General features: G+C 39.3%; 1 protein-coding gene across 1 annotated transcript in view; it reads right to left on the bottom strand.

Annotated features, from left to right (window-relative positions):
- DNAH7 (dynein axonemal heavy chain 7) overlaps window positions 1-14,938 on the bottom strand; it is a 533,102-nt gene that overhangs the window by 183,558 nt on the left and 334,606 nt on the right. The window contains exons 46-47 of the mRNA XM_075829965.1: window positions 6,744-6,907; window positions 2,340-2,494 (exon numbers count right to left, since the gene is read on the bottom strand). Of these exons, the coding sequence (XP_075686080.1) occupies window positions 2,340-2,494; window positions 6,744-6,907 (319 nt within the window). The remainder of the gene's footprint in view (window positions 1-2,339; window positions 2,495-6,743; window positions 6,908-14,938) is intronic.

The following is a 14,938-nucleotide window of genomic DNA, read 5'->3' as shown; positions in this document are numbered from 1 at the left end:
CTGTAAAGGCACCAAAAACTAGCTCCTCCCTGAAGTTAGGGCTAGTGTTTGGCGCCTTTGCAGGTTCACAAGGCTGCTTCGAAGATCTGGTCTTCCTCTCTCTCAACGCCGGCCTCGGCGCTGCATTGAATATGACACACTTGACATTGCAATTTGTGTGTCAGACTTCGTTGTAGCGCCAAGGCCGAAGCAGAGAAGTAGAGTCCTGACATGCCAGGATCACATCAGAAGTTTTGTCAATTGACAAAAAACACAACATGCATCTAATCTATCATGTATCCAATCTATCAGAAACTGTGCATCACTCTGACAATCCATATATGGACAGTGACGCCAGGGGCTCCTCCTGGAGCGGAATCCCTGGCCACAGCGTGGCCGATGCTCTGTCTGGGGATTCTGCTCGTATAGGGAGTCCCAATGGTGCCATCTACAGGCGGTTAGTACTATCTACAGGGGGTAGCAATGGGGTGGTGCACTATCAACATGGGCAATGTGGCACTATGTGGGCACTATCTACTGGGGACACTGTGGCGCTATCTACATGGGCGCTGTGTATGGCCCTATCTATGTGTACACTGGCACTAGGGGTGGCGAAGGGCAGATGGCATTATAATGTATGGGGGCAGATATAGTGCATTATACTGCATGGTGGAAGCTAAATGGCCATTATAATGTATGGGGCATTATACTGTATGGGGTCAGCTGTGGGGGGCATTATACTGTATTGGGGCATCTGTGTGGGCATTATACTGTATGGGGGCATAAGGGGTTGGCTTTATACTTTATGGGTGCATCAATGAGGACATTATATTGTATGGGGAAGCTATAGGGCATTATACTGTGTGGGGCAGCTATTTGGCATTACAATGTGTGGGAGGCATTATGGGGCATTATACTGTGTGGGGAGCAGCTGTAGTGGCATTATACTGTGTGGGGGGTTCTATGGGGGCATTATAATATGGGGAGGCACTATGGGAGTATGATACAGTGTAGGCTGAGCTGGGTGTGTATGGGCAGGGATTGGGTGGGGTTAGAGGCGTGGCTTAAAATAAAAAAAATCGCCATGCCGCACTATGCATACTGCATCGGTAGATGCACTGGAGCAATGAAAATGGTTGCAAAAGTGCATATATTGTTAAAAATATAAATTTAGATTAAAGGGGTTGTCCGGCCATGGGGCGAGTTTTCATAAATGATGACCTATCCACAGGATGGGTCATCAATATATGATTGGTGGGGGTCCAACACCTGGACCCTGCGACGATCAGCTGTACTGGTATTATTGGGACATCATATTTCATATATTGTACTGAAATAAATTATTATATATATATATATATATATATATATATATATATATATATGTATATAATATACACACACACACATAGACATATATTAATTGTAGCTTATATTATGTACACAGTCGTGTTTGCATGACTAGTAGAAAGACTGGATTCTTCCCTGCTAATATGGAAAACTGTACTTGGCTTTTTATCAAATAAGAAATTTACTATGTATAGCCTCTTGTAGATTATTTTTTTAGCAAGAAATAATAATTCAATAACTGACAGCTGCTGCTATTTGTAATAATGTTCCTATTGCAGATGAAAAAGAACAAAGATTTTAGACATTGCAAGTCTTGTATTTTGGATATATCTTGTATTCTGGATTTATTTATTTGTTTATTTGTGAATTAAGGAAAGGAAAATTATGTATATTGCCAGTATTTTGAGAAAAACAAGAGGAAAAGATTTATCTGCCATTATGTAAAAAAAATATTTTCTTCACCCAACAACTGCATTTAGAAAGATCTTCGTTTTAATGAATTCATAAATATTCTGAGCTTCACAACACAATTAAAGAAGCTAATTAAAAGAATTTTGCACAAATGAATCTTTCAACATATATATTTTACCACCTGCTGTTAATACAGCAATTACTGTATGAATGTGATTAATGATCAGTAGAAAATGAAAGGCAAGAAATGTACCAGTCATCTTGGGAAAACTGTACTTTTAACTTTATTTTTTCAATACAACATAGCATATCATTTAGGTTCTGTTCACATCTGCGTAGGAAGCTCCGTTACGAATCACCATTGCAAATACCATTATTTTTGCTAGACTAAATAGCGCAGCATGCAGGGCTATTTTGTCTGGGAAAATGACCAAAGTCATGATATTTATTCAATGGATTTCGTCGGACACCGTTGTTTCCATCTTGCAACAGATCTGGCACTTCCATTTTTCTTGCTGTCCTGCTCCTACGCCAGAGCAGAACAACGGAAAACACAACGCAGATATGAACATTGCCTTACAATTTTTGTTCTGACTCACCCGGGGTCCCAAATTGGATGCAGTTTTCGAGAGTTCGTACAAAATCAGGATCGCTTAGCTTAATGATATGTAAGCTGTTGGCCTTTTCCATGTTCTTCACCCATTTATTTGCCTGACCCTGAGGATCAATCATCAAAGGCCAGCGCCTTGCATTTCTGAAATGACATTTATGTACATATTTAACGCCTCATTTTTTTTGTCTGGCCTTTCAAACAACATTTAATAGCGACAGCTTTTTTTAACTATAACATTCATTTTTTTCCGGAGTTTTTTGTGGCGCTTTTTTATTTTTTTAAAGTGTCATTTTGAACATGCATTTTTCCTGCCGTTATTGAAGTTCTATACAGAAGCCTATGGACTAAAAACCTCAGAAAAAAAACATACCAATAAAAACAATACGCTATGTAAGTAGACATTCTCATATTTTAGTATAGACTTTTAACAAATACAGTATCTAGTCACAGAAATATTGGGGAGGGGGGGGGGCACCACTGAAAACAGGCCAAACTGCTGTGTGTGAACCCAGCCTTACAATGACTAGTTATATATTACATATACACTTAGTACACCTTATTCTATAAAGTAATGAATCATATGAAGATAAACTTACTAAATACTATGGGCTTCCTTTATCAAAACTGTAGCAAACTTTGCACCTTTTCACATTGCTTGCCAAATTTATTGCACAAATTCTGGCACAAATATATGCCTGCTCATACCGGGATAGGTCTTATTGTCTGGCTGTCAGACAATTCAAAATGCGCCAAATTTATTAGGAGGTGTGTTGGACTTTCAATCAATTTGATCACTTCAACTATCTTCTTGACTGTGACAGTTTTAACAAAGAAGGTGATATAGGTCATGTACACAAGCACATATGCTCTATCCCTGAAATACAGTGCTGTATAGAGAATGCTGCATTTGCTGCAGTACATCTTTGTACATGAAGTCTTACTTCTTTACTGCATTCTAATTGTATACTGATTGACAGCGATGAGCTCCTCACGTGTAGGCTGCAACAGTATAAATACTCAGCATTAGCATTTTATACTGCTGTATAGTAAGATTTGAATCATTTGTGCACTATACACTAAAAGCAAAGCTCAGTGAGCATTTAAGTAAACATTTTCAGTCTAAAGTTATTCTCATGCCACTTTTTTATTTTGCTTATAGTACCTTGATTGGCTAAATATGAAGATATCACTTGGTCAATTTGGATGCTACTTTTGATAAACGGATTTGATTGGCTAAATATTAAAAAAAATACCACCTGGTCGCCGTGGATAACATTCTTTCCAGGAATATTCCCATTTTAGCAAATAAATGTTATTTTTTGCATAATGAAAAGTTATATAATTTTACAATATATTTCCATTTAATTATACAAAGATATTTATTTTCTGAAAATGGAATATCCCCCTAGGAATTAAATATTGGGATGCATTGTAAAAATAAGTAGTCTAATACGGGAATAGTAAGTGGGCATATTATGTGACGGCAAGTTATATATATCTATTGGTCAGTATCACCACATAACTGGTAAGAGAACGACATAAGTAATTCTCACGCATATTCCCAAAATTCTACCGAATATTAGGATATGCCTAAAAAAAAACGTAAATAAACATAAAAGAATTGGGAATTATTCTAAAGTTGGGAAGTATTGGTAAATATTTATGGTATGGCATTTTTTTTAATATTCTATTTATGTTTGGATGTGACTAGGTAAACTAACATACTGTACATAATAGTTTGGAACTATAAGGGCTCATGCACACTTTGGGAAACATTTGCGAAACAGGCTTGGATTCTTTCCCATCATTGGCACTAAACAAATGGCACATGTACAGAGCCGTAATATACTCGTGAGCATGGAGCCTAATACTGGTTGAGTCAAAAGTCTGGGTATACACTTGATCTGAACAGATTTAAAAACTGGTGACAGTGACAAGATCCTGTAATAAACCTGATAACGTTAGAGCAAAAATATTTTACTATACTAAAGAAAGGCTGGAAACAGCTCTTAGTCAAATTAATTGTAAAACAGATTTAACATTTTGCTTGGGTGATCAGATCTTTTTATACTTTGCATGTTGTTGGATCTAATTCCACAAAGGAATTAAGTTGAAAACCATGTAAAAGGCAGATTTAGGCTCTGTTCACATCTGTGTTGTGAAATCCGTTTCTCTGTTCCATCATAGGAGCAGAAAAATTGGATCCAGGCTATGACAATCAGTCACACAATGGACACCAATGGGGCCCAATGGACCCCAGTGACTTTTAATGAAAAAATGGTTGCACCCTTCCCAATTTTTTTCTATTTTTGCATATTTATCCCACTTCAATGTGTCAGATCATCAAATTACTTTTAATATTAGACAAAAATAACCCAAGCAAACACAAAATGCTGTTTTTAACCCCTTAGTGACCAGCCCATTTTAGGCCCTAATGACCAAGCTATTTTATTTGTTTTTCTATAGTCGCATTCAAAGAGCTATAACTTTTTTATTTTTTCGTCTACATAGCTGTATGAGGACTTGTTTTTTGCGGGATTAGTTGTACTTTTTAATAGCACCATTTTTGGGTACATATAATTTTTTTATTAACTTTTATTTACTTTTTTTGGGGGGGGATTATAAAAAAAAAACTGAAATTCCGCAATTGTTCTATGCATTTTTAAATTGACGCCGTTCACTGTGCGACGTAAATAACATGTTGCCTCTATTCTATGGGTCGATACGATTACGGCGATACCACATATGTAGAGGTTTTTTATGTTTTACGACTTTTGCACAATAAAAACACTTTTGAACTAAAATTATTTGTTTTTGCATCGTTGCTTTCCAAGAGCCGTAACTTTTTTATTTTTCCATCAATGTAGTGATTTTTTGGGCTTGTTTTCTGCAGGACGAGACATAGTTTTGATTGGTACTGTTTTGGGGTGCATGGCACTTATTGAATCATTTTTATTAAGACTTTTTTGGGGGGCAATGGCAAAAAGATTGCAATTTCACCATTGTTTTTTGCGGTTTTTTTTTACGGTGTTCACCTTGCGGTTTAAATTACATATTAACTTTATTAATGGAGTCATTACGGTCGTGGCGATACCATATATGTGTACTTTTATTGTTTTTTTTTACACGTTTACTAAATAAAACCACTTTTTATGGAAAAAAATGTTTTTATTTATTTTTTTACTGTAATTTTTATTATTAATCTTTATTTCACATTTATTATTTATTTCACTAGTCCCACTAGGGGACTTTACTGTGCGATCTTCAGATCTCTGCTATAATGCTTTGGTATACTTCATATACCAGAGCATTATTGCCTGTCAGTGTAAATCTGACAGGCAATCTGTTAGGACGTGCCTCCAGCGCGTCCTAACAGGCATATGTCCAGAGCAGACCTGGGGGCTTTTATCAAGCCCCCGGCTGCCATGACACCCCATCGGAGACCCGCGATTGCATTTGTTAAAAGTTAAATGCCGCGGTCGCTATTGACGGCGGCATTTAATGGGTTAAACGGCCGCGATCGAAGTAAACTTTGATCGCGGGAGTTGGAGCAGGAGCTCAGCTGTCATTAGACAGCTGAGCCCCTGCTCCAGCCTGCACGGGAGACCCGTGCAGGACTTAGACTAGGCGAACGTAAAAAAGGCGTCCGCCTAGCCTAAGGCCCCTTAGTGACGAACGTGAAAAGGCGTATTGTTGGTCACTAAGGGGTTAAAGGATAATTTAATTTATTGAAGGAAAATGCTGTTCAGCTCTAACTTACCCTATGTCAAAAAGTAATTGAGTAGCTGTGTATCTTTGACATAAATTTACCCTTTACATTCCATCATTACGGCACTCTAGATTCTAATGAACTGCACACAAATTTATGCAATGTTTTTGCTATTGTAAGCACTTATAAAATAAAAAAAACAACTGGAAAAAACACACCCAAAGCCCTCCTGCACACGGCCGTAGCTGTGTGTACGGTTTCGTGATTACAGCACAGACAAGGCGTGGAGTATCAACCGCTGGCCATCCGCAATCACGGACCGTGCACACAAAAGATGTGCATTTATTTCAATGAGCCCAGACGCAGATGCGGACCGTATAATGACGTGTCCTATTCTTTTTTGCGGTCCGGGCTCCAGGCAATGCATTGGCCTTGAAAACCTCGGTCGTGTACATTGGCCCATAGGAAAGCATGTATTCTATACTAACCGCAATTACAGATAGTATACGGCCGCAAAACTGCGGTCGTGTCTATGACGCCAAACTAAAAGAAGAAAGATAAAGACACAAAATGGTCAAAAAAGAATATTAGTAAACTGTTGCTTCCATGCCAGCAAATTGTGTTTGTTCATATTAATATAATATTAGTTAAAGGCATTGTAACAGAATAAAAATTACTTACGAAATTATAATTCCATTGTCAATAGAAAAGCTGTCAGAAGGTAAACCTGCAATGTTCCAATCTCTCATTTTTACAGGTTCGCCGAGTGTGCTGGTGAGAGAATAGTCTTCTGAACAGGGTATATTCTTATGCTTGCACATGAAGCTCCATTCTTTTGATTGCATCTGCAAGATCAAATGTCAACCGTAAAAAAATATAATAAACGTTTAACTAACTGCAAGCTTAGAAATGTAAGTGAAAAGGAAAACCATAGAAAATTATCAGACAGGTTAATAATATAAATTTGAAGGGATGTCAATACTCTCAAGATATACCAACCAAAGTTCATCTGAAATCATTTGTCACGCCACAGCCTGATGCAGCTAATACAGTGCGCAACTGCTGGCTATGTATCGCTGCCAACCAGTGCTCCCTATAAGGTGCGCGGCCGTGCACCTTCCACAGTTCGCCCGCTCACTGTCATTGCGCTGTTATCTGTTTTTCTTTGAAAAATCTAATAAAAATGTATTGAAATTATATAAAGTGCCAATGCCCAGATATAAATTGCCATTGCCCACATAGATAGTGCCACATTGCCCATGGAGATTGTGCAATACACAGTGCCAATGTAGATAGCACCAGTGTCTTCTGTAGATAGTGCCCATATAGTGCCACAGTGCCCATGTAGATAGTGCCACACCCCCTTGAATATAGAACCACCCCCTGTAGATAGCGCTACCCCCTCTAGACAGTGTCCTTGGGGCTCCGTCTAGGAGTGGAATCCCCGGCCAGAGTGATGGCAACATTATGGCCGGGGATTCCACTCCTGGAGGGAGCCCTGACGTCTCTATCCAAATATAAACGGTGACGTCAGGGGCTCCTCCATGAACGGAGTCCCTGGCCAGAGTGTCGGCAACGCTCCAGGCGGAGACTCTGACGTCGCTGTCCATATATGGACAGTGATGTTAGGAGCTTTGAGATGTCGGAAAGTCCCAGCCAGAGCGGCGGCAACGCGCTGGCCAAGGAATCCGCTTCAGTAGTAGCCCTTGACGTCACTGTCAATATATATGGACAGTGATGTTAGGTGCTTTGAAATGCTGGAATCCCCGGCCAGAGTGTCAGCAACGCTCTGGCCGGGGAATCTGCTCCAGGAAGAGCCCCGGACGTTGTTAGGGGCTTTGAGATGCCAGAATTGCAGGCCAGAGCATCGTCAATAACCTGGCCAGAGATTCTGCTCCTGGAGGAGCCACTGTCCATATATGGACATTGATGTCAAGGGCTTTCCCAAGACAGGAGTCCCCGGAGTCCACTTGCATTGCTCTGGCTGGAGACTCCATAGTTGAAAGTCTGGCATCACTGTCCATGTATGGACAGTGACGTCAAAGGCTTCCTCAGACTCAGCACTTAAAGTAGCGCTGTGCCCGGGGAGTCCTCGACTATTGGACAGTAAATGCTGAAGCAGAGAGCTGACGCTTCCCTGCTTCAGCATTGGATTCAACTGTATATGCGTCCTGAGGATACAGTTGACACCAGGGCATACTACTGGCTGAATCCTGGACGATTGTGAGGTATGCTTCAAGTCATCCATGTATTAAATGGGCAGCCATTTATCGGCTATTTGCCAAGGGTGCTGGGAGCCAAACCTGTGGAATTCAGCTATTCACCACCGCGGTTCCTATCTAAATGGATAACCGAAAAATTTAACTTATGAGCTAATTCCACTGAAATATCAGCCACCATACCGCAAAGCAACTACACAATTAACAGGTGTTAATTTCAATAGGATTTATTTTCCAAAAGTGATTGTAATGCAATCAATTATTAAATATATTCTCTAACTAAAGCATAATTTTCAGTAGCATAGTAACCTAGCTGCCGAGAATCTGTGCATACTTCACATAGCAACATGTCTATTCCTAGAGAATGATACAAAGCCTGCATAGATTTTCTTCAGTCAATGGCCAATTAAAAGAAATTCCATTTGTAGAAATGCATTTCTAAGTACAAAGTGTATACTGTAAATGATTGATGTGCAATTTAAATGAGTTTAACTACAGAAGTTTTCTGAAATAATAAAATAACCCCAACTTTGTATAGTTACACAATTATATATCAATGTCTGCATATCTATGACAAGATAACACCACTGCTATTCCTTAACACATGATCTTATCTAATAAATCTCTTCACTTTGGCTTATTTTGCTGAGGTACACAGAAGATCAGTGAAATAGACACAGATCAAAGAATGAGCTGAAACTAAAACTGGAGCTATTTTTATGCATGGGTAAATTGGTCTCTTTTGTTTGGACCAACAGTGACACCCAAAGGAAATAATTTTAAACTGCGCACATCATGATTGCTAGAGAAACGTAAAACATTAACGACCAAGCCTGTTTGGGCCTTAATGACCAAGCCAGATTTTGGAAATCTGGTCTGTGTGACTTTATAAGAGAATAACTCCGCAATGGTTTTGCATATACAGGTAATTTTATCATTGTTTTTACATCACATATTGTACTTTATGTGGGTGGTAAAAGTAGACCGATACAATTTGCATTTATTTATGTAAAAACACAAAAAATGATTTGAAAGAATGGTCTTTTTTTCCTATTTTTAACTGCAATATGTCACATATAATATGTAAATATTTTACATACTATACAAATATTTAATCAGATATATATTTCCATCTCTTTACTTTATTTTGGCAGTTTTAAAAAACTTTTTAAATTTTTTAACAATTTAGGGGACTTACAAATGTAACAATTATTTGTAATATTCTGAAGTACATTTTGTTTTACTGCACCAAGCCAAGTTTGCAGATGCTCATAAGTGTCAGAATGATAGAAACCGCAAAGATATTACCCCATTTTGAAAACTAAATTCCTTAAGGTGTTTATTTAGGGGTGTCCCGAGAATTTTGACCCCACAGTTTTCCTGCAGTATTTAATGCAAAGCAGGTGAGGGGAAAAAAAAAAGAATTTTAAAGACACTTTTTTTTTTGTAAAGCGAGCATGAAAATGAAGAAACACACCCCAAAATGTATTACCCCGTTTCTTTTGTCTTCAGAGGTATCCCTAATGTGGCCCTAATGCGCTGCCTGGACACGTGGCATGGCCCAAGTGGAAGGGTGAACCCGGTGGCTTCTTGCATTGCATTTGCCTGTACATGCACATATGTCTATGTGGTGTTAACAAAGCAGCTGACCAACAAATGTGTCAGTCTATAGCAGTTAAGAACAGCAACCCACTCTGGTATTTAGTAAGTCAGAGTGGGAAATTTTACAAAAACAAAACTGCATTGAAGTAAAGGGCAATACATTTGAAAAATGGAGGAAAAAAAGTATTGAGCATGTTCACAGGATAGAAGAACAGCTACATGGCTATATCATTAAAAGTTTTTTTTAAAGGGACTGGTTGTACAACGTCTTATTAGCCCAATCTGTCCTTATATGAGGGACTGACGTGCCAAGTGATGCTGGCACACCATAACAGATCCGTGCCCGACAAGGTAAGAATCGAAATTTCCGCAAAACAACCGATCACCTGCAGAATATATAAAGGGGCAGTGTCCACTAATCCCCAAAATATTGTCAACTTTAGGAGTATTACTGGTTATAGCAGCTTGCACAAAAACCTGCACAAAACCAGAAGAAAGACCATACTGTATTGATAAGTAACAGATCTTGTATTAGACCATCTCCAAATATAAAGACTTATGCACATATCACTAAATAGCACTAAGAATGAAAATCACTGCATTATATGGCATGACAATCACAATAAGAGACAAAAATGCTACATTTAAAAAAAATTAAATACATCAAGGGAATATATTTTATGCCCACGATCAATTATATATATAAAAAAAGGCATAGTTTGTGAGGCAAAATAACAGCAGAACACATGGCAGGGTTAAGGGAATGAGTTTTATTTTTACAGAGGCCCTAAATTGGCAGAAAAACATAAACTCCCAAGAAGTGACCCTATTTTGAAAGTACACCCCTCAATTGATTCATCTAGAGGTATAGTGAGAATTTTTTATTTTGTCGTAAGGTTTTTACATATAATCAAATTTTGTGTGACCTATTGTAAAGCGACACCCCTCTAGGTATTCATCATAGTGACAATTTTGGCAGCAAAAGTGTTTTTTAGCAAGTCATGCAATGTGAGGTGGCACAGAAAAAAACATTATTTTTTTTTTTATAAAAGGTGTTTATCTAAGGCTAGATTCCCACGGGCGTTGCGCATCTCGGACATGAAAGACGTGCATCCGTGCTCTGCGGGATGCGATGTCACGCATCCCCCAGAGACTAAAGTCTATGGAGGGATGCCTGAAGCATGAAAAAATAGGACATGTCCTATTTTCTCACGGACCCTTCACACGGTCCATTAAAACAACGGCCGTGTGAACGGCTACATTGAATTATATAGGCCCGTGCGACAGCCGTTGTTTCAACAGGCGTCACATGGACGTTTAACACGTTCGTGTGAATAAGGCTTAAAAGTATTCATCTAGGGGCATAATGATAGTTTTGTTTTTGTTTGTGTGTTCCATTTTGTAAAATAATTGGCAAAAGGGTAAATTAAATAGAATCAAACTAAAAAGGGCAGATATGGCAGAGCAAATAAATTATTGGTAAAATTAGAAATTGAAACAATCTTGGATACAAAGCCCAGGCTTGAAGAGCCACGTGTTGTACTGATGAATTGTGTCTTTTTGAATTCCTCTTTTATAACAGACACGTCGTCTTTTTTTGGGGCTGTATTTTTTTTTCTGTAGGAGGCACCTCAGAAGGGAAATGTTGCCCTCTAACAATTCTTGAGGCATCACTTCGGGAGGATGAATTTTCTTCCCTCTCTTCCCTGTCTGCAAAAATGTCAATTCGTATTGTTTTTTCCTGGTATTCCAGGCAGTTTTCCTGATGGCCAGCATTTCTGCACAACACTTAAGAGTTGTACAATGCCATTTCAATGAGGTGTACAATTAGTTTTTTTGTTCCATGTATGGGACTTTCGCATCGCATCATAGGGCTTTATCATCTGATCTGATAGATCGACACCCCCCATATGTTAACTGTATGCCGGGATACATACAGAGGTGCTTCCTCTATTCTGCCACACACGGGTACAAGCTTCATTGTGGATAGCTGTAAGCATGAGGCCTCATGCACACGAGCCATGTGCACGCCCGTGATTTTCGAGTCGGCCAGCAGCGGACTGTCAGCAGCGAGCCGCCCGCAAATCGCAGGCAATGCACATGGCCGCGGCCATTATTTTCAATGAGTCTGGACCGCAGAATACATGTCCGTTCTTTCTGCGGTGTGGGCTCCCGGGCCATGCACGGACCATAAAAACTACGGTCGTGTGCATGGCCCCATAGAAATGAATGGGGTCGCAATTCTCCCGTAGGATTTCGGGGGAATTGCGGCCGCAAAAGCAAGTTCGTGTGCATGGGGCCTTAGTACATCTTTTTTGTCCTTATACTATAGAACCAGCACCCTGTCATTCATTACACATTGCCCTGCTCTTGCCTCGCTTTAATTTTTGGGCTATGAGGGGTCCTTGGAAGGCCTCGCCGGATCCACAGGCCACTGTTTGCTTTAGGGCAAGACTTTTAAGAAGTGGGACACTTGTGTAAATACTATATAGATACAAGTTGTAGCCATTCTCAAGAAGGGGTTGCATGAGATCCCACTAAATTTTCCCACTTGTACCTAGAGTGCGGGAGCATTCTGGGCATCTATTTTTGTGTCCTTGAACGCATATATTATAAAGGTATGTGTGTACCTGGATTCTGATTCACACCGTTTATAAATTTTAATGTCCTTTTTCTGGCAGTTTTATTTGGGAGGTACTGCCTAAATTTTAATCTCCCCTTAAAATGGACAAGGGACTCATCAATTGAATTGTGCTTCTGAGGGGTGTATAAATAATTTTTTTTGTAAAACTGGGCAATGACTGATCGAATTTTAAAGAGGTGATAAGAGTTTGGGTCATCCCTAGGTGGACAATGAGTATTGTTATTATAGTGTAAAATCTTTAGAATGGCCTTAAAAATGTGTCTGTGAATTGTATTACGATATATTGGTGTATGATGTAACACATTTTTTGACCAGTATGATCGTATTGTTGGTTTTTTGTCAGGCCCATATTCATAAGCAAACCCCAGAATTTAAAAAATTTTGATGCATCAGTGGGATCCCACCTGTATTGTCTGGCAAAAAAGGATTGCAGGTTTGTTGTAATAAATTGTTGTGCGTAGAGGTTGGTCTGCATTGAATGAATAAAATCATTAATAAAAAAAGTTTTCAAAATTCAAAGTCATTTAGCCGTGTTGCATCCACTCTGATTCCTGAGGCAGCAATGAATTCAGAAAATTGAGGATTAAAATTACATGGGAGTGCTCAATCCTCTTCACTTGTGCCAGGCAGTGCTTGATGACTGCTCATTTCAGGGGTTCGAGGGGTTTCCTCGTCGTCACTGGAGGAAGTTGAAAGGAATAATTCGGATCCCCTCTCACTGGCAGAATCTATATCCGAAAAGAGTATTTCAGATGCCACTTCTGTTGTATACAGCCACTGTGAGATAATGCATTTATTTATTTATTTAAAAAAAAAAGAAAAGGTAATTCAATATTGAATATATTGGGGGGTGCATAAGTAGGTATACAGGGGGAGGTTTTTCAAACAGTCTAAAAATATTTCATTTCTGAAGAGCACTGTCAGAAGTGAAAGCTGTGCTATAATTGGTTGCCGTGTGTTTAGACTGTTTGATAAATCTCCCCCAATATTTCTATTCCATTATTCAGATAATTAAAGAGGTTGTCCACTACTGGACAACTGATCACCTATCCACCGGATAGGTCATCAGTATATCATCGGTGCGGGTCCTACACTCCGGATCACCCGCTCCGGTGGCCTGCGGGCACCGGATGTTAATTCTCATTATGCGTGCACGAGTGCAAAAGTCATCTCTGTCTAAGTGTCATATTGGCAAAGTGTCATGCAGTTATACATGGCATAGACCTGTCAGGGATCATTACCGTGTATATTGTTTGCAAAAATATTATCCTTACATATATATATATATATATATATATATATATATATACAGTGAAGGAAATAAGTATTTGATCCCTTGCTGATTTTGTAAGTTTGTCCACTGTCAAAGTCTAGAATTTTTATGCTAGGTTAATTTTACCAGTGAGAGATAGATTATCTAAAAAAAAAAAAAAGAAAATCACATAGTCAAAATTATATATATTTATTTGCATTGTGCACAGAGAAATAAGCCTTGTTTGCCAAAGGGATCAAATACTTAATACTTGGTGGCAAAACCCTTGTTGGCAAGCACAGCAGTCAGATGTTTTTTGTAGTTGATAATGAGGTTTGCACACATGTTAGATGGAATTTTGGCCCACTCCTCTTTGCAGATCATCTGTAAATCATTAAGATTTCGAGGCTGTCGCTTGGCAACTCGGATCTTCAGCTCGCTCCATAAGTTTTCGATGGGATTAAGGTCTGGAGACTGGCTAGGCCACTTCATGACCTCAATGTGCTTCTTTTTGAGCCATTCCTTTGTTGCCTTGGCTGTATGTTTCGGGTCATTGTCTTGCTAGAAGACCCGGCCACGAGCCATTTTTAATGTCCTGGTGGAGGGAAGGAGGTTGTCACTCAGGATTTGATGGTACATGGCTCCATCCATTCTCCCATTGATGCGGTGAAGTAGTCCTGTGCCCTTAGCAGAGTAACACCCCCAAAACATAATGCTTCCATCTCCATGCTTGACAGTGGGGACGGTGTTCTTTGGGTCATAGGCAGCATTTCTCTTCTTCCAAACATGGCGAGTTGAGTTAATGCCAAAGAGCTAAATTTTAGTCTCATCTGACCACAGCACCTTCTCTCAATCACTCTCAGAATCATCCAGATGTTCATTTTCAAACTTCAGACGGGCCTGTACATGTGCCTTCATGAGCAGGGGGACCTTGTGGGCAATGCAGGATTTTAATCCATTACGGCGTAATGTGTTACCAATGGTTTTCTTGGTGACTGTGGTCCCAGCTGTCTTGAGATCATTAACAAGTTCCCCCCGTGTAGTTTTCGGCTGAGCTCTCACCTTCCTCAGGATCAAGGATACCCCACGAGGTGAGATTTTGCATGGAGCCCAGGATCGATGTAAATTGACAGTCATTTTGTATGTCTTCCATTTTCTT

This window comes from Rhinoderma darwinii, chromosome 6 (assembly GCF_050947455.1).
Source record: "Rhinoderma darwinii isolate aRhiDar2 chromosome 6, aRhiDar2.hap1, whole genome shotgun sequence".
In the NCBI taxonomy this organism is placed as follows: domain Eukaryota; kingdom Metazoa; phylum Chordata; class Amphibia; order Anura; family Rhinodermatidae; genus Rhinoderma; species Rhinoderma darwinii.
The sequence above is the reverse complement of the archived record's forward strand: the minus strand, read 5'-3'. Positions and strand labels throughout refer to the sequence as shown.